The following is a 22,990-nucleotide window of genomic DNA, read 5'->3' as shown; positions in this document are numbered from 1 at the left end:
CAGTCCTGAATGTATTTGATGAAAGGTCCAACTCTTGCCTCACACACAAAATTCACACTGCAGTCAACAGATTCTCATTTAGGATCTAAATAAAACTGATGTACTATATAATAATTGTGCCAGAGTAAGTTAAAGGATCTCAATGCCTTTGCTCCATTCATCATTTCAGTGTGTCAGTTTTTAAACATTAACATAGCTTAGGCAGTACAAGGAGTAAATGTGGATTCTTTGAAATCTGAAAAGAAAAAAACAACCCACACTGTAGAAAAAGCAATGTAATTGAACTTGATGAGGAACAAAAACTGTCACATTTGTGTCTTTTCTTCTTCAACTACATGACAGTGTTGTAATTATACGACTTTCCAAATTTGTTTTTAATTACAGAGAAACTGGATGCATTTTAATACTTTTGATAACTTTAAGGGATGAAGGTACATGCTGGTCACAATTTAAAAATGCTCAACCACAGCAGTATTCAAATTCAGTTCATTTGTTGCCTGGAGAAAACATCCATTAACAGAAAGCAATAACATTAATGCCTACATCTCCTGCAGTACAGACACATAACTGAGACAAATTATGCCCAACCTAGATAGACTGCCTCCCACCATTTAATGATGTTCTTCCCGTTCTGCTCTAATACACGTTCAAAATCAGTTTCAAAATTGAGAAATATCCAGCCACCCCTGTTATTCCCACATTCATGCACTTTATTTCTGCTTATGCGACACATTCATAGTTGGTAGCCTGCAATTAAAGGGTACATAAATATACTTTCCTCGGCAAAAGTAAAAGTTTGTCACTAAACAGGGAGCTCTTGTTGACAACACAAAAATAGCATAAAACTTTGCAGCGATCGTTGAGAAGAATTAGTTTCAAACTCCTACAGAGCTATGGATTAAAGGCCTGATTCATATTTATTAAAGGCCATTTTATATTTTCAGTCCTAAAATGGAAACAAAGCATGTATTTCTGATTTACCGCAACATCAGAGAATAAGGACCAGCTCTTAAATAAGGCAATTCTCAGAGTATAACAGATAAAACATCAGCATATTCAACAGATCTGTTTTATACTCAAATTTTGAGTAGACTCAAAATTATGCTAGAAAACAAAGGAAAAAATATTGAACATGCAATTTTGCTTTCTCTGAAGATACCAACTCCTACCAATCATTGTATCTAGGCTACAATTCCCGATCACAAGACAGGCAGAGCCCTCCTTGTCCTCAGACCACAACTAACTTTGAGGCCACATCATCATCCCATGCACCTCCCTCACAATCACGCTCTTTCTAAGGTTAGTCTATTCCATGAACTGCACCAAAGGTCCAAGAAGACTAACATATTTGAAAAATAGCTTTCAAAATCCAGCAAGGAAAACATGATTCTTGCCAAAAATACTCTCAGGCAGAACTGTAAGTAAGCGACCTTTCTTTCTACAAAAATTGTATTGTGAAGGATACCAACTTAAGACTACAGAAAGCTCCAAGATCCCATCAGAAAACTACAGCACAGCTACAACAAAACCATTTTATCAATCCAAGCCAAACCAAACTTCAGTCTTCTGAAGTACTACGAAGGGTTTTTCTGAAGTACCAGAATGGACTTGCAAAGTATTTACGTAAGCCAATTTTAGGCTAGCGAGGCTAATCTCGTCAGGCTCCCTCTCAAACCACCAGACTATGCAGATTTGTTTTGAATCACTTTCTAAAAAAGCTTTTCTCCTTCAATTCTCCAAAGCAGAAGTCTGACAGATTAGCCTTGCAAGCGTAAGTTGGTTTTGCAAGATATTGATAAACATATTAACAAGTACACTGTATGAGCCTGTGAGACAACCCACAGGCAAGCACCATGGAAAAAAAAATGTTTTGCCAAACGAATATTGTACATATCTCAAAGAGCAATGGAGTATTTTTGTGGCTGGTAAAACAGAAAACAGCCTGTCCCTTTTTGGAACTGATTCTGCAGTAGACAACCAAAAATAAATTTTTGCTACGACCTGAATCCATCCAAAATGCTCTGGAGTATGGCAGGGGAAAAACCAGAAATGTGCCCTTCAGGTTTCTTTTAGAAAAAAAGCCAGGCAGCCTTCTTTTTATCAGGTGGGTCTCAGAGTCTTTATGTTCTACATCATTACTCTTGGCTGCTAATTTTCTCTAAGTAGAGTTGAAAGAACCTGAACATACGAAGTGTGCAGAGAACCACCTTCCTGGAATATGGATGTGGGAATGAAATGTTAGCAGGAGACATGAGTTGAGAAAACCTTGTAGTTTCGACAAGAGACTCCAGTGACTGGTACTCCTTCTCAGAAATTTTTGAGCTTCCTGAGCTCAAAAATTAGTTTTTTATTGAGTGATGCTGCTTACATACGCTTGCCTGTTCACATAAGCAGGAAGGACACTCGGAGCAAATGAACATTTTGCAGTTTCCACACACCTACACTCTTTGAGGGCTCTCTATGGCAGAGTTGGGCTGTATGGTATCAATACTGGCAACACTATTACAAAAAAACACCATTATTGCAGAGTGAGCCACAGTTCTTTCTTCTTCAAGAATGTGTAAGACATTGGCAGGACCCAGGAGAAGCATGAATGCCTTTCCCATTCAGAGACTGACACTTCTAAAGCATAACCAGTGCTGCCTGTGCTGCAAGCCTTGCGATAAGGCAGGAGAGGCTCTACAAGTAGCTGGTGGAAAGAAAACTGACACTGTCTTTAAGGTTCCCCAGCACACACCAGCCTTCTGAGGCACCTGTCTTTTCGCAGCCCTACCTTCTTTCTTCCTAGTGGAAGCACGAGGCCTAGGATGGATGGATGGAAGTCCAGAATAGATTATATAATTTCTGCTCATCTAATCAATGCCATATACATCTAGCAAATCACTCTATGTCAGTGATGCCATTTCCCAAAAACTCGATTGTTTCCTGGCAATAGCTAATACCATCTCAGCTTCTTTATATAGTGAATCTCCCCTGCCTCAGGGGTATCTCTCCATGGCTTCTGAACAAGAGCCACACCATAGATTCTTGTAAGAAAGAGTCTTGAGCAGTGGTAAGAGACTGGGACAAGATAAAATGGTTCTTTGGGTGCTTTTCCATAATGCAGAGTTGCACCGTTCGCTAGAGAAACATTCATGCTGCAGCATCCGAAAGCATGCTTCTCAGGCCCGTCCCCCTTCCTATGCACCCTATATCACTCTTAGGGCAAGCAAATGAAGAATGCACCTCTTCTCAGATCTACTTGACTGAGACATGCTTTTTGTTGCTACCGGACTACCTGGACTGTTGGCCATTCTGATATTACTGAACGCACAATTAATGGTCTTCAGAGGTCTGTTAGCATTAAATAAATAAATAAATAAAAAGGTAGGTAGCAAAGAAGTCTCCAGACAAGGGTGACTTTTTACAACATTTTTGTGAGAACAGTTTAAAGAGTGTTAGTACAGAACATGTTAACTTGTTTGTAAGTTTTTTACGCTAAGACGACTAATGACTTGCTACCATGATCTCCTCCCTTACTCACTTTGAGTTCAAACAGATCTTCTCCTGGTTTTAAGGCTTTTTAAAATTATTTAAAAATAATAATCATTCTGTAATGTAGCAGAGTTAGAGAGAAAGAGCATTTTCACACAAAGTTTCTAAGCATGCTCATTGCAGAGCAACTGCATTACCCGCCTCCTTGCATGATCCCTGTTAACAAGAGCTTTCATCTTCCAAAGGACTTCTCAAAAGCATCCTTCACTGTACATACCACTAGAGTCCTCATTATCATGGGGTAAGTAGAATTTCTCTTAGTTTGGCAAGCTGGAGACTGGACATTAGAACAAAACTATTTTTTTATTTTTTGATTGGAGCAAAATTTAACTCCGACCTAACCAATATAAAGCAAATACCTCAATGTTTAAGCGTATCTCAGATATTAACTGCATTGCTGATAACTTATCTCACTTCCAGGTAAGGGTGAGTGGGTGGGTTTGTTTTTTCTTTCCTTCTCCCCACCTTCCCTGCTTCAGCATTAATAAATAATAAACATAAACACACACAATAAACACTTTTCATAAACACAATGACTCTACAAACCTTTCTGCTGCACTGCAAGTGATGAGTTTGGAAAATAACTTGATCAGGAAGAATACACAAAGCCTTCCGAAATACCCACACTCTTCTCCTTACCTCCTGATAAAGGTCACTGAGATCCTCATGATGTGCCTGCTTAGAGCATCCCGGGAACTCTCTGACACAGCAGGAGTCAGGTGGCCAGTCCATCTCTGTCATTTCCAGCCAGTCTGTGAAGTACACCACCCCACAACATTTAAACTGCAAAGGAAGGATTAGCCAAGATCAGCAATAATGATGCTACTTCTTCAAAAAAGTAGGTCATCAAAAAAGCTAAATAAATTCCAATTAACAACTTTCAAAATATTTACGTAGGACTAAAAACATCTACAAGAGCTTCCACCTATCTTCTTTTGCTGTACTTCAACATAAAAGCAATGTGAAAAATGTAACATAGTGACCAATGAACACCTCAGAAACAGCCAGCGATACTGCTCTGTCCTTTAAATCTCAACTGCTTCCTCAAAGGATGTTTCACAGAAATTCTTCTACCCTGTAATTCTGCTATCCTTACTACAAGGAACTAAAACATGACTGATGAACAAATGTACCTGTGGCTGAAGGAAGTAGTAGGAAAAGATGATTAAGGTCTTACTAGTGAGGGCTATTCCTGCAAGTCTACAACTATGACATATCTGTTGAAAACCAGATGAGAAAAAGCACAGATTTATTTCAACACAGAAAAAAGAAAAAAGATGGAGGAAGTGAGCAAAAAGGTATAGAAATCACAAATGCTGAAAGGAAAAAGGCAAATGGAAGGAAGGGGTATCACACTAAAACACTGCAACAGAATCAACCATAAAAGTAGGAAGTCTGGCTGCAAAGCAGATGAGCCATAATTGCCTACAAAAACCTGTCTTCTCCTCTGCAAAGCACACAGAGAGATTTAAAGCCAAACCACCAGCCTACCACATTCCTAGCTGCTTTCTTATAAAAAAATGGCTGAAGCAGCTACATTAGATTTTCTCTGGCATCAGATGGGGACTTGATACGATTGGAAAAAAAATCCTTGATGCAGGAACAAGATGCTGCTTTCTTCTGTCTGGATGTTCTCCAGTACCAGCCTGAGTGTTTGTAATTCATCACCTGGTTCCTTTGACCCAGGGCCTTGGGAACATTTGCCCCCTCCTTACCTGCTTCAGAGCCAGAGTCCTGTATACCACACCACTCCTCGGCCACAATCAAGCCGATCAGTGCCCAAACACCATGTTAGCACACACTGTGCCTTGACTTCACCAGTCCTCTTACAAATCTCACTTCTTCCTTCTTCACCACAGCTTTAATGTCCCTGTTTTTATCAGTTCATTATCAGTCAAAATCCTCCCAACAAGTGACTGTCTAGGGAAAGCTCAAGCTTTGGCTCCTCACTGTAACTGCAAAGACAACCTCATTAAACATCCTCTTCTTACTCTCAAATCTTTTCTTCCCCCTGCCCAGTTCTTCCTGACTTCAGTTGACCCTTTCCCATCTTCCTTAACAGAGTCACAACTCTGGTATTAGACTAGCAAGGGGGTTGGAGGAAAAATACATTTAACATCTGAGAGAGATGGGAAAAGATACAGAAGAAAGAGCACAAAGCTGAACCTTTGGGAACAAAATTCAAATTACAATTTTTTTCTTTAGGAGAAAAATTGCAATGCTGACTGAGTAAGGGCCCTGAGCATAGTGGTCATTCAGGCATAAAGCACATATGAGGCTCGCACATCCATCGTCTGAGTTATGAATAAACAGAATAAAAATGAAAGCCCACGAATTAACTTGGAGCTGTAGAAGAGCCTTCTCAGTTCACTTCAAACTTTCCCCAAATCATTCCTCTGGTCAGAGATGGAATATAGGAAAGCTAACTTCTGAAAGGAACTTTTTCTCTTCTGGAAGAGTTAAGGCATGCTTGAACTTTTATTACTAATATACATTTTAAAACCAGCCATTATGATGACACCACAACAACCAGGAGTATAAGAGACAGCTTTTAATTTATTCAGCCTATATATTTAAACCAAGATACAGTATCAGCTCCATTCAGGGAAATCAAGACCGTCTGATTATGTTATTTCAGGTACAGAACAGACACAAACACTCTACCGGCGTATGAAGGATTACTCTGTTTCACAGAACACTTGCATAGCCAGAGCAGGGAACTGGGGAGGGTGGGGGATGTTTAACCTCATGTAGTCCTCGTTCTTTCTTTCAGGTTTTAGAATAAATACAGACTAACCAAGTGCTGCCAGGAAATGTTTAAATAAACAGGAAAGCTGTGCAACAATGATAGATTTCAACATTTCAACAAGGGCAGCACAATGACAGGCATTTAAAGAGTTCTCTTCCTGCACGTGAGTTATATTTGGAGTTAATGGGTTTTACCTCGGGCAATTTCATGATTTTGTAACATAATACTTCATTCTTTAAAAACAGTTCTGAATTTTAGTAGATTAGAGGGCAAAGCTGAATACACAAGGCAGATTTTTGGTTTGTTTCCCACCCTCCTAGTCAAAGGAAATAAAAACTCTGAGCACTTTCTCTAACCTCAGCCAAAGAGACAGTGTTGGCATCTTTTTTGGAAACTTCCTTTCCCACTCATTTCCAGCTAAGCACATATCTTAACTATGACAGCTCCATGAAAGGAAACTAACAGAGCCTACAGAGCACAGTTTAATATTGAAATAGCATATAGAAATATTCATTTTACTTTACCTGCAGATTTTTAATAGTATATACCTCATATTCTTAAATGTTATAATAATCCTAAAAGGTATTGGTGTCCTAACCGTACTGGCAAAGGAGAAGGCAGTGTTAGCAATTTAACTGAATTTAATAACATTCTTTTTTTTGGTGTTTTAGTGTCTTTAGGGCCTACGAAAGCTCAAAAGTTGGATATCAAGTGATGTTAAAAGATACCATCACTACATGAGGTTTTCACAAGAAATGAACGTGCATTTATCTACCTATTCACTTAAAACCAAACCGTTTTCTTTAGCAGATAAATAACATTTACCAAGCGCATATTACTTCAGCTTATGATTAACTGTCATCTCACCTCCCTCTGGAAGAAATTCCAAGCATGGGTCAGCCACTGGTACCTAGGTAGACCATAATTGGTCATCCTAGCTTTCAGCGTGATCATATCGGACCACTGCACTGGAACCTGCAGCAAGGAAAGAAAAGTGATTCATGCAACAGATCAGTTGGCTTGTGGCTCAAAACCCAGAACGTCCATCTATTCTGAGATCTTTCCAGTGCGATGACCAAAATAACTTCGTACTCAAATAAAACAGGAAAACAAGTGCTTCCATTTTTATGATATTGAGACTTTATGAGCCTTTATTAAAGTATCAGGTAAGGTTACTTGTATCTTTTGCTTCCAAATTTATATACTGGAAAAGGAGCTCCATTTTGGAGAGATTCAGAGATAGCTGGGTACAATTTTACTATATCATTACCACATTTTTTACCTGGCATAAAACTTCAACTGAGCCCCATCCAAGTCATCAGGGATGGCAATTGTCTGCCCCAATTTAGCTATTCCCCCCAGTGTCTTCTTAGTCAATAGAAAGAAATAGACAGTCATACGGGGCAATTCATCTCAAGATAAATATTTTAAAGAGAGCAGGTTAGTCATTCCCTTGAAGTCTCAAGTCTACTTCACTGTCTAAGGTGACAAACTTAGATTTAAACATCTAACTTCTAAATATATAAAATTAATTAAGATGAATTCTACTCTGAGAGTCTTTTCAGTGGCTTTCTGGCTTTGCCTGGAGTCCCACATGCAGGTATCCTGAATGCAGTCGATTTCAGTATCTTGCTGAGGAACGGTAACAAGGAAATTCAGACATGAGACCCTATGAGCTTTTTTTTTTTTCCACACACACACATGGCCTTGTAAATCTCTTCTTCTGAAAGAAGGATTCTCAAATTATTTTCCTTTCAAATTTGACTACTCAGAAGTGAGGAGCTGGTGCTCTCCATTGTCAGATTATGACCCTCAGTCAGTAATTTGTTAGAAACAACAGAAGCAAGTGCTATGGCAGCTGGCATATGATGCAGTTAAGAGTCCAGACAAGATATTAACTTCTGCTCAGCAGCACAAATTTCAGTGTGCAAAACTAAAACAAGGAGCTGAAGACTTTGCAGTTGCCCTTCTAGGCATACATACTGTTCATGCTGAGTTTTGCCTTGTTCCCATTAGCCTTAATAGTCATGGTGAAAGAAATCACAGATACCAGCTTTCATTTGGAGGGCTGGGAGCCCAGCTCCTCTAGTGGCTGTGACTTAGTCATCCAGTTCAATCTGGAGTGAACAGTAAGGGCATTCTGAAAATAGCAATAAATGTAACCTAAGAAAAAAAAATTATCACAATACTTCCCCAAGAAGCCTGGTCTTTGTTGTGATAGATGCTCTACAAAAATACAGGAACTATCACTGCCTGCCTGACTGTGTAATCCAAATAAGACCATTTGATAATATTTCATTACCACTGCTAGGTTATACTCCACTTCTGACACCCTGATAAAGCTTCATATATCATTAATATAAGCACATTAATAATATTGCAGAAATTTAACACACCTTTCACTTAGCAGAATTTTTATTTCTTAAGCTATAAAGCATTGAACTCGCAATTGTCCACGTGAAAAATATGTTAGTGGTAGAGTACTAAAAAAACTTTAAAACAGTGTCACAGAATATTTCTACCACACATTTACACTGGTCACTATAATACAATTATTTGGTTTTGTAATTGATGCATTTCTCTTTCCACTATATTGGAAGTTAGCACTCTGCTTTCTTTGGACAATATTTGATATCACTGCAATTAAGGTCATATTTGCTAGACTATTTTTTTATTTTCTTGTTTGAGTTGAATACAGTCCAAGGTTACGCATGTAACACAAGTCGTCCAACTTCTTTATGAAAACAATGGAAAGCCGGGGCGGGGGGGGGTGGGAATCAAGAAGTGAGAGAAGGAAATTAAAAGCAAATCAAAACAAACTATACTCCACTGTAGGAAGGCAATTTGAATTCTGGAGCTAAGGAGGGATATCGGAATCTGTGTCTTTGCTCCAAGAATGCCAACATGTCAAGCTAAAAACATCGATGGTTCTACTAAATAGCTTCCCCTCAGCTCGTGCAGTAGTGAACAACAATACATGATTTTGAGATGCATTTGTTTGACTACACACCAACACTTTCACATAGTGTGTAGACAAAAACTAGAGATGCTGGCTTGATTTTAGCATAAGTTCTGTAAAGCTTGGTTTGCTGTTGAGATCTACTTATTCATTATTGTTTTTCTAATGAGTATCAAGGCTTGACCAATGCCCAAGTGAGCCGAGGACACACACTGGCTTTTCAATCTTGTGGGTGGAATGAGTTAGTCATGAGGCACACTTCATGCTGAGAGCTATCATGAGCTGGAAGGAAATTTGTTTATATAAGGACTCTTACAGCAACTTGTCCACATGCCAAGGAGAGCCCATACTGGATTAGCAGAGGCAGATATGCTTCGGTGACATTTCTGACAACATCACCCACCCACCTACACTAATGCCAACTGATTCGCTGAAACCCACGAGGGGCTCTTGTGATTTCATGCTATGTTAAAACCAACGTGACATCAAGTCCACCCCCATGGGTATAAGAGGGAGTCTTCTTTATCAAGTAGGAGAAAGCATGCTCTAGGGAAGTGACCTGCACAGGTATGAAACAACCACTGAAAAACAACTGTGCTGTTCCAGACTGCCACATTCCCTATGGATCTCAGTAGCAGGAAACCTGAGTCTGGCCCACCTCATCACATGAACAGCACTAGTGTTAGGACAAAGAGAGTAAGAAGAGGAAATCAGATGGAAAGAGAAAACAAAAAAAAAGCACGGGATTTCAGGGTTGAGGAATAAAAAGCATAAAGAGAGAGAATGAGAGACAAAAACGAAAAACAGTTGCTGATTTTTTTTTTTTTTACCCTGCTCCCTCTGTTTGCATATTCATGTTCATGCTCTCGAACTGGCAGAGAGAGGAAGAACCAGAGAAGCGTGGAGTGTCTGGGTTCACTGTAACCCACTGCAGAAGGCGCAGACATGGAGGTCAGCACTACTTCTTTTGGCAAAGGGACAGCCGTTTTTTTTTCTGGAGGGATGCAGTGTCACCAGTGCCTTAACACATGGTAGGGCTATACTAGCTTTTATAAAACTGTCCCTGGTTTGGGTTTCAGTAGCACAGATGGTAACTGGAAGCTTGGGGGTCACACTAAAGCACATCCCTAACCTCAGGTTTTCCAACCAAATAGTGAAGGCTAGCAAAGTCATATACTGGTGTGCTGAAGGCTATGTTGTTTCAGGCAGCTTCCACTGACAAGGTTTCTGTGGAAAGATGGATGTTAGTTGAAACAGTCATCCTTGGCAAAAACCCCACAGAGGGCAGCTGTGCCCACATGATGAAGCATGCCTCTCGTCTGCATTCCCAATTTTAAAAAGCATCAGTGTAAGCTGACATTTAAAGTAAAGGGATAGGCTTAATCACAACACTCCTCTGGCATCTGTACAGCAAAGGAATGAATGCTGATGCAAAGTGCTGCCACGTAACTTCAGACTTCAAATCTGCCAGAAATTCCTTTGGTTGCAGTACCATGTAAATACCAAGAAGGCTCCCTCCCATCTTACTGCAATGGAATTGCTACACACTGTTGGAAAGACCAGTATATTGGGCACATCTTGGCACCTCAAATAAAATATTTGTTTCTCTACTCAAAATGTACCAGACTGAGTACAAGATGTAAGGATATAGCATCCAGCAGAGTAACATTTCAGTTTAATTTCTGCTCAATACTTACCCATTTTCTTGTGTGATGGTTACAAATCTTCAGTTTGAAAATTAAAGATTGGTACAGCTATAAAAACTAGACAGAGATAAAACCTCTTCAAAAGTTTACAGAAGAGTGTTTTATAGCTAAGACATCTTTTGCTTAAAACTGGCATTTATAGCTCGTGGAGGCAGCACAAAGATTTCAGCAGACAGCAAGTCTTCTATTGAAAGAACATACTGTCTGTTTACAACGCAGTACACTCAGATGTAGCTCTTTAAAACATGAAGACCTTTAGGGGCAAAATCCCTTCAAATTCTCACATCTCCTCTCTCAAAATACTCATCTTAAGCCTGAAGTTCATATCTTATCCTCAAAACTTCCACTGACTTCAATGAGAACCTGTCTAAGCAAGACTTAACTAAAAATAAAGTCTTTAAATCAGGGGCTGCAGAATTTGGCACTCAAATAAATACAGAAGGGGTGGGGAGAAACCCAGAGAGGACCTTCCAGACAGACAAGCTTTCCCAGAAGAATTCTCTGTTTAAAAAAAAGTCAGTCACATGAAATTAGACTGTCAGAATAATGAACAAAGATAAACACTACAGCAATTAGAAAACAGCAAGCTAATGGAAATCTTTGTTTTCTTCTGTTGAAAAAATGCAGCCTCCTTTTCTGACTCACCGTTATTTCCTGCTCATAGGTCCAAACACCACAGGCCAGTTCAACACAGAATATTACAAGCAAGCTTCCAAAGTACTGCAGAAAACAGAATGGCCTTAGTTATTTTTGATATTCAGGTTAACTTTGAAAAGACGACTTAAAAATATTAAAGGACATTTCAAGACTTCATTAACTTTTCACATGACTGAAATGTGGATTCACATGGAATCTGAAATACATTTTTGTAACAAAGTTATGAAAGATTCATGCAGCAAACTTTCTAAAATTTTAAGTTACGTGACATTTCTTACTGAATTAACATGAAGCATTTGAATATTACCATCAGAAAACAAATTAATTTCCTTGTTGCCTAAGAGTACAAGGCTACCATGACATACTATGCTAAAACTCTCACGAAGAGGACAATCTTTTTTCCCCTCATATATGTGAAAAAAAGAAGTATCATTTTGTTCAGCTTTATCTATTTAAGCAACATCTACAGATTATTCTAATAGCCAAAAAGGGGAAGAAAAAAAAAAGGAAGGAGAAAATGGAGATAATTGACAAGATGAAAACAAACAAGGCTCTTGAAAGCTGCATTCTTATCAAAGTGATTTAGGTATTTGAGGTCAGGCACAAATGTACAAATATTTATTGAGATGGATTGAAAAATTTTTGTCTATTACAAGATGTAACCCTTGAACTATTTAACAATAGAAAATATGTGTATAAATGAAGAAGCTGTACAGGTCTTGGTAATCACAGTTAAAAAAACCTGGTTGCTACAGGACTACCTTCTGTGTAGCATCAATAAACCCTTCCTGAAATGCAGGGTAAAGCAGCATGGAAATGAAGATTTCTTTGACTCGTGTCCTCTATTAAAAGTAACCCATTTATCTTTCATTTGAAGCAAAAGCATAGTTCCATTCATTCTCAACTCCAAACTTTCTTCTGTGTCAATGGACTGAGCTCCCCCTTATTCTCAGTACACAAGACTTAAAATTACAGTCTTCATGGATTTCGTTTTACTTGGAAATCAAAAAAACACCATCACAATATAAAATAGAATAAATATAGAATTCCATTAGTAGGATACATGCCAAAAGGCTTCTAATTTAGTAATTGAATTCTGGAATATATTTAGGACAGGTATTAAAAAAACCAAAATAAAACAACCCAAAACATATACTAAAGGTAACTGATTTGGGGTTTTTTTCTATTAAAAGGTCAATAAGTGGTATTATTTAAAATAGAGAGCATAAATCCACAAGCGTTAGGATTTAACAGTCATCTACATGGTAACTTTTTCATTCACCCAGTCTGGAACTGAGTAATTCACAGATACCTCAGCAGCTACTGAACAGTGTCTTGCCTTAACTTCTACTTGCTGATCAAATCCCCGAGTTAGGTTTGTAGATGCAAACAGCTAAATTAAAAACATGCATGTAAAATACTCATGTGAATTTTCAAGAGAAACCTGTGCTCATACTCTCCCCCTGCTAAAGTCTCTTTGATAAAGACGGTGTTTAAAAAAAAGGTCCCATTTTACTGGTCTCCACCACATTATATTGCATCTTCATAGTCATTATAGCTGAACATCACATCGCATATCCTTACAAACCAACATTGTAAGCACATGCAGAGCTCCAGTATAGGCCTTCAATAACCAATAAATTCATGCTCCAAAGGTCCAAAAGAGGAAAAAATTTGAGTCGTACCTTGTCAGAACAGTGATGCTTTGTCTAAAAAATAAATTCATGAGCTTCTAGACAATGTATCCACTACCACTGTAGTGCCTGCAACTTATGCAAAGGGTTCTTTAAAAAAACATGGAAATCTACTTTACAGGAGGAAAGAATGCCACAAGCTTTAGCTCTTAATTCCTGTGAAAACAACATTTTAGGACATTAGGGCTAACACTGACATTTTCAAGAGGGAGAACAACTAAACGTGTTGGTGAAAAGTGAATTTGAGTTCTCAGCTGTCTAAGAAAATTTCAGTGGTTTTATACTCTAATTGAGTAACAAGCCTGAGACTGCCTGCTATCCCCAAATCTTACATAAAACTCACTGATCATGGTGAAAGCGATACATCTGGGGGTGTACGTATGGCATTCTCTGGAAAACTCTTAACATGCAGTTCCTTATAATATTTCATTCATTCACCAACCTTAACATTTGAAACTTCCTCATTTTTGTCAGCATATAGTCAAGAAAGTTTGTGGTAGCAGTTGGAGACACCAAGATTTACCCCAGTTACTGAATGTAGCCTGGGATAGAAAACTACTTAGCCAGATTCACTCATAAACCACTTCTGGGTTTGCCAGGAATTGAGAACCCCTGACTAGCTACCTCTGGACACATCAGAGCACTGCAGAATGAAGCCGCCTGCCCTGAGAAAGCACATCATCTGTGCATAAGGCAAAAGACAAGAAAAGACACAAAGAGTTTACACACATGAAAGCACACGCTAGGAACTGAGCAACTGCAAGCACACCAAACTCGCACACAGGAGCTTCAGTTTCACTCTGCTATTGAAGGGGAATATTATACCTCTCTAAATGTAATGGTTTGCAAAACAAATAATTCTTATGTAAGTTGTGTGGGAAAAAACCTCTAACCATTATTTAAATTTATTATCCCTAATTTCCATCTTCCAAATACAGAAATTATTACTGGCTTCAATGTTTATTCCTCATCCCCAATTAAATTCCCACAGGAGTCTGAATGCTAAATGAATCTTCCTGCATTTACACACTTAGGCTTTTTTTGCCAGAAACAGGGACCCGGCTAATATTTCTTCCTATGGGCTGAGTGGCTACATTTTGTAAAGCAGACTAACTCACTGAGGAGCACTATTGTGCATTATGCTCAAAACCGTGCCAGCAGGTCACTGATGTTACCTTCTACAGCACACCTCCCTCAGAGCACTCAGATTTTGAGCGCTGAGAACATTGCCCAGGTATTTTCTACTGTTTTTTTGTTTCTCTTTTTTTTTTTTTTCCCCCCGGCAGGGACCCAGTGGGAGAGAGGAAGGCACAGAAGGGAGCAAAGAGTTTTTGCAAAGATATCTACAGGTTATCATTAAAAAAAAAAAAAAAATCTACAAGCAATTAATGGAAAGCCATGATCACTTCAAGACCTAGAGACCTTTTACATGGAAAATCCTATGACTTTTAACATTTCTCTTTTGTAGGCAATTGCTAATCACTATCATTATCTCCCTCGTCAGAATATGCAAAGCCATTAGAAAATTGAAGTGGTGCCTTCATCCTGTTACAAACCCGGCGGAAGCAGTTTCACTGAAGGATTTCCTCCAACAAGGTTGTGAAAAAACTAAAATGTTGCTTCCCTGAGAGAAGCTGAATGACTAACAGGCTGGTAGAAAACTCTTTCGAGAGTAACAAATCAATGTAAAAATATTTGCCAATAAAAAACCACAAAACAAAAAACTCCAGCAGATATTTACTGCTCCTCACTCAGTCACAGACATGCATATTGCCAACATCCTAAACTTCAGCACCCCTGCAGTGTCAAATGGATGTTGGCAATTAACAGGAGCTGGTTCTCCTGCAACCTCCTCATTAAGCTTGCTCACCACCGCCGGCCACAGGGGAGGAAGGAATGTAGCAGCTCAGTAAAGCAGTAGCCTTCCAACAGCAGTATCTCCTCTAATGCCAGGAACTTTGCACAAGCACCTGGATTCTTTTTTCTGCAGCAATGGATGGGTATGTGTGTGTGGCTCCATCCTCAGAGCACAGAACTGGAGCACTGACAGCCTGCGGAGACTTACACAACTGTACTTTTCCAGCACATCGATCCTGAAACAGAGGTGAAGGAACTGGGGACTGGAGTTCAGGGGAATCCTGTTCCTCTTCCTTTCTCATGCGAGAGTAAACAGGAAAGAAGTAGGAACAGAAACAAAGTCATTACTGTGAAAGACACTTTCAGAGAGATATAAAGGCAGAGGTATGAAGGGCCAAGGAAAGGTATTAAAGATATTCTCTATATAATCACCAGACCCTGTTCTCCTGGAATACTCTGTGTGTGGTACAGGTGTGTAAGTGACCACAGCCAACAGCCTCATCCTGCCCTGAAACCTCTGACGCAGAAACCACACCCGTCAGCAGCACGGAAGCCCACCACAGTCAGTACCACCTCCTAGTGCAGAGACACTCCCAGATCATACTCAGCGACCACAACCTGTAACAGCCTCCAGAGAGGTCTTGCTCTTCTGCAAGTCAGACAACCGTAAGTCCATTTCCACAGGGTATTCATATATAAGACAGAAAGGACAGTGGGATAGTGGCACATATTGATTGGAAATCCAATGATACGAAATTCAATCACAGAAGGGAGGTAACCATCAAGTAAATAATCAAAGACAGAAAAAAAAGAAACCAAAAATGGGTACTAGCATTGAAGTAACAGTTTTTTTGCCAATTCAGATGGCTATTCAGATAGCTATCTGCATAACGGCTATCGGAACCACTAGAAAGGTACACGGTATTTTCAAACATGCATTAAAAAAAATCAAAATAATTCAAAATTATATTTAGAAAGATCTATATGGGCTTGTCTAAATAGGATCAAAAGTTTTAGTCTGAATAAAATTCCTGCACACCATAATGGCATCCCATAAGAGGGTACAAGCTCCGTATGTGCCACTGCCCATATGTGGAGCATATATGCTCTGGCATATGTCCAAAATATCTTCCCATCTCTCCATCTAAGGCTAAAAACTGAACTACAAAATTAATTTAACCTAATTAAACTATGACAGATTTTTTGCTATTCTATTTGTTATACCCAACTAAGCAAATCACCATTACGACCACAACCATATACATTACAGGAACACATTTCTTTCTTGATCATCTCAACCATGTAGACACAAACACAAATAAAAATAGCAAATATATTGCAAATGCATGCACAAAATCACTATTACTGAATCTAAGATATTTTGCATTTGTTTAAAAGGCGTTTGTTCCAACAACTCCCACTCTGTTCAGAGAGTAGTTGTGAACAGCACATACATGAAGTGACTCTCACCATAAAAATCTCTCCCTCATGGCTTTCCAGCCAGAGTACAGGATTTTTTGGTTGCAATCGTAGGTAACTGCAGGGCAGGATAGAAAGCGTGAGGCACAATGTATTACTTTTTTTGCTGAAATGTAGTACAACACTCTTACTGTAGTTCTAGATATTTTTTGTCTTGCATATGCTACGCAATTCCTGTAATTAATCATATAATATAATTTGTTTATGCTTTTCAGGCACAGGTGAAAAGAACTCGTGAAAAGTAACTTTGTTTTTGTTACTAACATGGCAAGAGGATGATGGAAAAACTGGGACTTAAGAGAACACAGTACATGGAAGGAGTTTGTAAAAATTTTGCTCTTCCTCCCACCCCACTCCCCGTTTTAAATGACCTTCTCAAAAGTATTTCCAAGAACATGGAATCTCTCCAGAGATTTTTTGACAGTGGAAATATTAAATTCTAATTACATTTAGCCAAGAAAAACTAGAGTTAAAACTCTAGCGTCCTGCAGTAGTCTGTGAAACAGCCAGGGCAATGTGAACACCCGGTGCCCTGTTATCAGCCGCCACGATAATCCCATCGGCACAGATACAAAAACCACATGATCGTCCTCTAAAGAAGCCCTTCAAACTCTAGTGTGAGCATCACGCCAGAAACAAAGCTAAGAGCAGGAGCCTTCATAGGGATTTGATGACTTAGGGTACTTAGTAACCAACAAGTCACTACGGTCCTCTGGTGCCAAGCAGCCCAGGCAGGTAAGGCAGCCGTACTACAAAGCCATGCACACCCAAGCACGTTCCTGAAGTGATAACACGTGGGTTTTTTCATTCTGTCACAGCTGGGTTAAATAATTTTTGACCAATGACCTATGGAATGCCTCATCAGCATCCAGCTACTATTACCTGTAAAATCCATGGGCTGTTAACCCACGCACAAGGAGAGTCAAAGACCTGCACACACCCCCAGTCATGCCCTCCCGATCCCGCTTGTACCAAACACGGTACGACCATTTTGTCTGCAGTTTCGAAGTGCGATTGGGAAGCGTGGGTAACTCGCAAAACAGAGACAGGGTTCTGCAGCAACCCAAATTTCATCAGAACTAGAAAGGCACAAGAATGGCTTAATTCATGTTTTTCCTCCCTCAAGCCTTTAGGTTTGCATGTTGCACGATGCTCCTGTTACTGGGATTAAGACCCTATTTCATGTGTTCTGACAGCTTCCTAGTTAACTACTGTCATCCTAGAAAACCTGAGGAGATTTCACAGACTACTAAATCCATCCCTAGAGAACAAATATAACCCATCACACAACTTACTCAAAATACTGACTACTTCTTAAGCCGACTTCCAGACAGTGAGAAGGCAAGAGAGTATTCTGTATATGAAAGCACATGGCAATGGCAGAAAGGGGCTAACGACTGGAGTCAGAAGGTGCGACGTGGTGAAGAAAAGTGAGAACACAGGGGATGCTGCAGCTTTTGGAGAATCTGATCTACAAGGCTGTAGAAATCCTTCCATTTTTGAGCAAATGTGTCTTTCTTTGAAGGATCAGTGTACTTATTAATGAATCATCGTTCATGTGCTCTGTATTTCATTTAATAAACAACTTTTTTCAAGCTTTACCACTCTCCTCCCAAGCGTTTTTCTTTTCTCCCAGAAGATATAAAACATATTTTTTTCCTCAGACTCAAGAAAAACCACAACCCTTATGTCAGAGCAAATGAAGAGTTGCTGATCAGCAAGTCCAGCCTCCTCAGACTTGCTGTCTGGTGCTCACACCACCTTCTTGGGCAACGTCGTCCATATGGCAAGAGAGGCAAGGAAAGTTCTGGGAGGGAAGGGCAGGGGCTGAAGGGCAAGGGCAGCTGCAGAATGAAACTTTATGGGAATCTCTAAAAGACCAGAGTATATGGTATGTAAAACAAATGCCAGAAGATTTTCAGAGGGTTATGCACAGCATTTCCCAATGGCTAACAGACTGAGAGCGTCAGCCCTGTTCTTCTGAGACGCAAGCCATCCAGACATCTGTCTGCACCCTGAGAAACATCAGATGACCACCACTGCTGGATCACCAACAGGAACCAGACTCTTTCTGTGCAAAACCCAGTAAGATGTCCTTCCTCCCTCAGTAAGTTACAAGCTATGGTTCCCTTTACTTTTGTTACGGTTTACAGACTAACAAGGTTATTTTAATGATTAATCCAGCTATACTTTTTAAAAACGGAGCAAACAGTCATTAAATGGTGTCAGACAAGCTGCATGGAAAACTGAAATCCTCTGTTTATCCACTCCAGCAGCGCAAACTTTCCCCTGCCCCTCCTCCTCCCTCCCCAGCTCCCTCAGCCCTGCCCTGAAGGGAGTAACAGTTCATTTGTCATTCCAATTTAAAATTTGGTTTACTTGCTTGACAACACAGAAATTTGTGAGAGATGCAGTCACAAGTCAACAAGGAAACGGGCTGAAACCACCGATTTACAACACTAGCTACTGAATGCCATCCACTTCTTCAAAATAAATACATTCCACAGCAAAACGATCAAGTATCTCTATTATTTTAGATTCAGTTTCCCAGATCACAAATTTTTATCAAAACATCTTAAAGCCTGTGACCTTTGCAAAGTCCAAGTTTTATATAAATAGTTACCACTTTTTCCAAAACCTTTCTAACTAATTTTCTGAATCAAAAAAACATTTTTTTAATGGCAATGAACATTTTAATTTTCTAAGGTATCCGTCCAAGTTATTTTGATTGACCCTCTTGTTCATATAGTTCTAACTAACTTGTTCTAACTAACAAATAGTTAGAACTTTGCTCACAGCCTCTATTCTTCTGTGAGTTATTAATGACCTGTTCTAAATTTTTACTTAAACAGTTAATCTTTGCTTATATAATGAAACATGTGCATTTGTTTATTTCCAAAGTAATACACTTCAGAAAATTATTAGGATTTATCTGCTCAAGGCTCAATTACCTCAAGTCAATGAACTCCAAGGAATAAGAGTTGTTGCAAGGTCACGGTAAAGTACTGAACAGGACATAGGTAAAGATAGACATTAGATCATAATTTCCTCATGGCTTAGAATATTCCCTTCCCCCTTTTTCTCCCCTTATTTCATAGGATCTATATTAAAAATTAAAGTTTCTTGTTCTGCACAGATTTTTGGAACACAGCACAGATATATCTCTATATCCTCTTCTCATTTTCTACCAAGGAACTAAACACCATAAAAATGCTTCTTTAGTCAAGAAAATCCTTTTTCCTTGTAAAATAGACCAATTTGGTGTTGATACACACAATAACTCTGCCTCAGCATGCCCCAAAACACTTCAAGCATTCACCATGTTGAGTGAAGAAGCGCTCTTAGATATAAAACCCATATCGCAGTCCCTGAGTGTGCAGCAAAGTGTCTCTGTGGTTAATTAGTCAAAAAGGGCAAGATTAGGCAAGAAAAAAAGAGATTAATTTACCTGACAGGACATCCACTCTGTATTCAGTTTGTGTCAATAAGAATGCAGTTGAACCACAGTTTCAAGGCATGCCCCACTGGTGAGACTGAGCTGCATTTCAGACAAGACACGGAGGTTTGGCTGGGCTTTGTGGATCTGTTTACTCATTTACTCCTTCCTTGCTCTCAGGCTCTCTCCCATTCCCCATTCTTTGCAGCAGAGGAAATATTCTGGGCAAAGCAGCAACGAGAAAAGAGGAGCTGGAAAGGATAGAGGGGAATAAAAGCACTGTGGCAGCAAGACCACATACCGTCTCAGCAGCTCCTCATCTTCTTTTCTCAGGCAAGATGCAGCATTCCTCATTTCCATCCTGGTATCCCTCCCAGCTCTCTAGCCTCCACAGCCTCAGCTCCTTGAACCTACTGTCATATCAGTCCCTATCTTTTACTCACTTCCATTGTTCCACTTCACCAACGTTTCTATTACTATTTTCCCTGCTCTGCTCACTGGGGAGTATCACTCCAGAGCTCTTTTCAGCTCTGGTGCCATTTCAGTCTCTACTGCCCTGGGTATCAATCACTTTCAAGAACTTGGACAGAGGAAGCAATATTAACAGATTAACAAGTGCAAACGGGGGGGAAACAGGAACAAGGAAGATAAAAGGAACAGGGCTTGCTCCAAAAGTTTGGGATCATGAGGCCGGACACAGTGACACCTAGTAAAACCAATACTTAGGACATAAGTCCCCAAGAACAGGCAAAGTAGTCACCCCATCAGGTGAGCCTAAAAGTACAGCATGCAGTGAAAAGTGTGTCACAGAAGTCCAGGCGGCATGTTTCATGCTGAAAACATTCTGGAACCATAAAGTGACTACTGTCACCAGATATTTACCTTTTAACTTATCACTGTACCTTTCTCCAAAAGGAAGAGCAAGTGGCTCTTCACTATTGCAGAAGTACACAAAAAACCCCAAACAAACAAAAAACCCCCATTTTAATTAACAGCATCATAACTGCACTGTCCAACCTTGTTGTCATAAGTCAAGGGCATTTCCCTGAATAGCCCTCAAAGGGCTGGACAATTCTTGTTACTTTGAGCCACAGGATAACTGTACCATGCTGCCTCTGCTCTGGTACAGCATAGCTTTGCGTTCAAGGCACCTACTAAGTGCCTGGGTGAAGGAAGCAGATCATCACCATGAGCACAGCAAACATCTGGATTTAAGCCAAGCATTCACAAGAAGACCTGGACACTCTCACCAGCTCAATTCCTGTCATGCTCCTCCACGCCAACAACTCTTCCCTCCATGCTGCTCAAATATGCAGCTGCTCTTGCTTGCTGTTTGTTCAGCCGGCAGCACCTTTCATCTCTGAACACCCCCCAATAACCCATAACGCTAGGCAACTTGTATCTCTTGTCTATAAGCTCCTTCTACTAGTTAAGAAAATTAAGCACTGTTTCAAAGTACTTGCTGTTGAAAAAGTCTTTTAAGTACATACACATGCTGTACACTTATGTCGGAGAAGACAAGGTCAACAAAATCCACCTCAGGCTTAGACTGGCAGATAGAAAGGTTGGCACTGGACCCCAGGACCAACGTAGTCCACTCCACTGTGTTGGGAGCCCTGCAGAGTACACCCACTCCTGCAAAGCCCAGCTTTGCTCTGTGGTGTCACTGTTGCATTCCCAACACCGATCTCAAAATTTAACAATTTGTATGAACCTTAAAAATCCTGATCTGAACAGGGAAGAAGCTTACCCTCTATCCCATTTCAAGGCAAAAGATGTCTAATAATGATTAGTGCAGGCATCTCCTCAAGCAGCTCACCTTTGAATGGCAAGTTAGAAATACGTAAAGAAAAAAAAATAGCTCTGTATTTATTTTCTTGAGAAAATTACTCATACCTGACACTACTAGGGTGTAATAAAAATTGGTGAACTTTAAGTGTCTTTTATAAGTGGAACGTCAAACAAGCAGCATTCCAAAATGCAAGCTAAATGTCCAGCCCCTTACTTACCCACTGAATATCTGAATTTGAGTTTTAGCACAGTACTGTCTTCTCGTCAAATCTGTACTACAGTATTATAAATCCATTTAAACCAGTCTTTGAACAAGGCAAGCCAACCTGTCTTGAGAATCTCTGTTTTCCTCCTGCTCACATCACATTCGGAAATGAGCTGCTGATAAAAGGCACAAAATATGAAAATGAACTCAATCTCTGTCCTGTCTAATTCTAAACTGCACAGGTTTACACCAAGTGTGTTTGTCAGTTATTTCTTCCCTTTCAATGCTTGGTAGTTAAATAACAAAGAAATACTTCTGGTTGGTAAATAACAATTCCAGTGCCAAACGTTAGTACAAGGTATTGGAGCAGCTGTAACTGTGGTAAGAGTCCACATGGATCAGACAAATATCCTTTATTATTACAGAACAAATTACCTAAATTATGTATTATTGCAGAAATACATGCTGCCACAAAAAAAGATGACAAAAAATTAATTGCCACTAAACCTCTCATACTAATTCTTGCCAAATGTAGACACAAGTACTGCAGATTAGTTGGTGCTGCGGTACTGTGGAGCAGCTAACATTTCACACAGCGTAAGAGTGCCTTCCAGGAAGACATTAGCAGTTATTGATATTTAGCAACATTGCAGATATCCAAATTTAATCACCCCTATCACCTCTGCATCCACGTGGACTGAAGTGGGTGTATGGGTACAGAAGAATCTGCCCCAAGTGGTGATACTGTCAGTAGTTCCTAGTCATTTTTCAGATGGACTTCACAGAAACCACTTTCATCAACACTGTATTTAGCTGGCTGAGAACTACTGATATGAACCAGCCACGTTCAGGGTAGGTTTGTCACATATCTCCAGTTTACCTTTTCAACCAAAACATAATATCATTTCATCTTTTCTCTTTAT

The 22,990-nt window shown here is 39.7% G+C and overlaps 1 protein-coding gene across 1 annotated transcript in view; it reads right to left on the bottom strand.

Moving 5' to 3' along the window:
- The window catches only part of TSPAN12 (tetraspanin 12), a gene marked incomplete at its 3' end in the record, with an annotated part of 45,435 nt that overhangs the window by 2,489 nt on the left and 19,956 nt on the right, over positions 1 to 22,990 (bottom strand). Inside the window, exons 4-6 of the mRNA XM_082014194.1 lie at positions 11,594 to 11,668; positions 7,151 to 7,258; positions 4,174 to 4,317 (exon numbers count right to left, since the gene is read on the bottom strand). Coding sequence (XP_081870320.1) covers positions 4,174 to 4,317; positions 7,151 to 7,258; positions 11,594 to 11,668 — 327 coding nt within the window. The remainder of the gene's footprint in view (positions 1 to 4,173; positions 4,318 to 7,150; positions 7,259 to 11,593; positions 11,669 to 22,990) is intronic.

Source organism: Phaethon aethereus (genome assembly GCF_964289735.1).
Source record: "Phaethon aethereus genome assembly, chromosome: 1".
NCBI classification, from domain to species: Eukaryota; Metazoa; Chordata; class Aves; order Phaethontiformes; family Phaethontidae; genus Phaethon; species Phaethon aethereus.
Note: the sequence above shows the minus strand (reverse complement) of the source record. Positions and strands in the feature narration are given on the sequence as shown.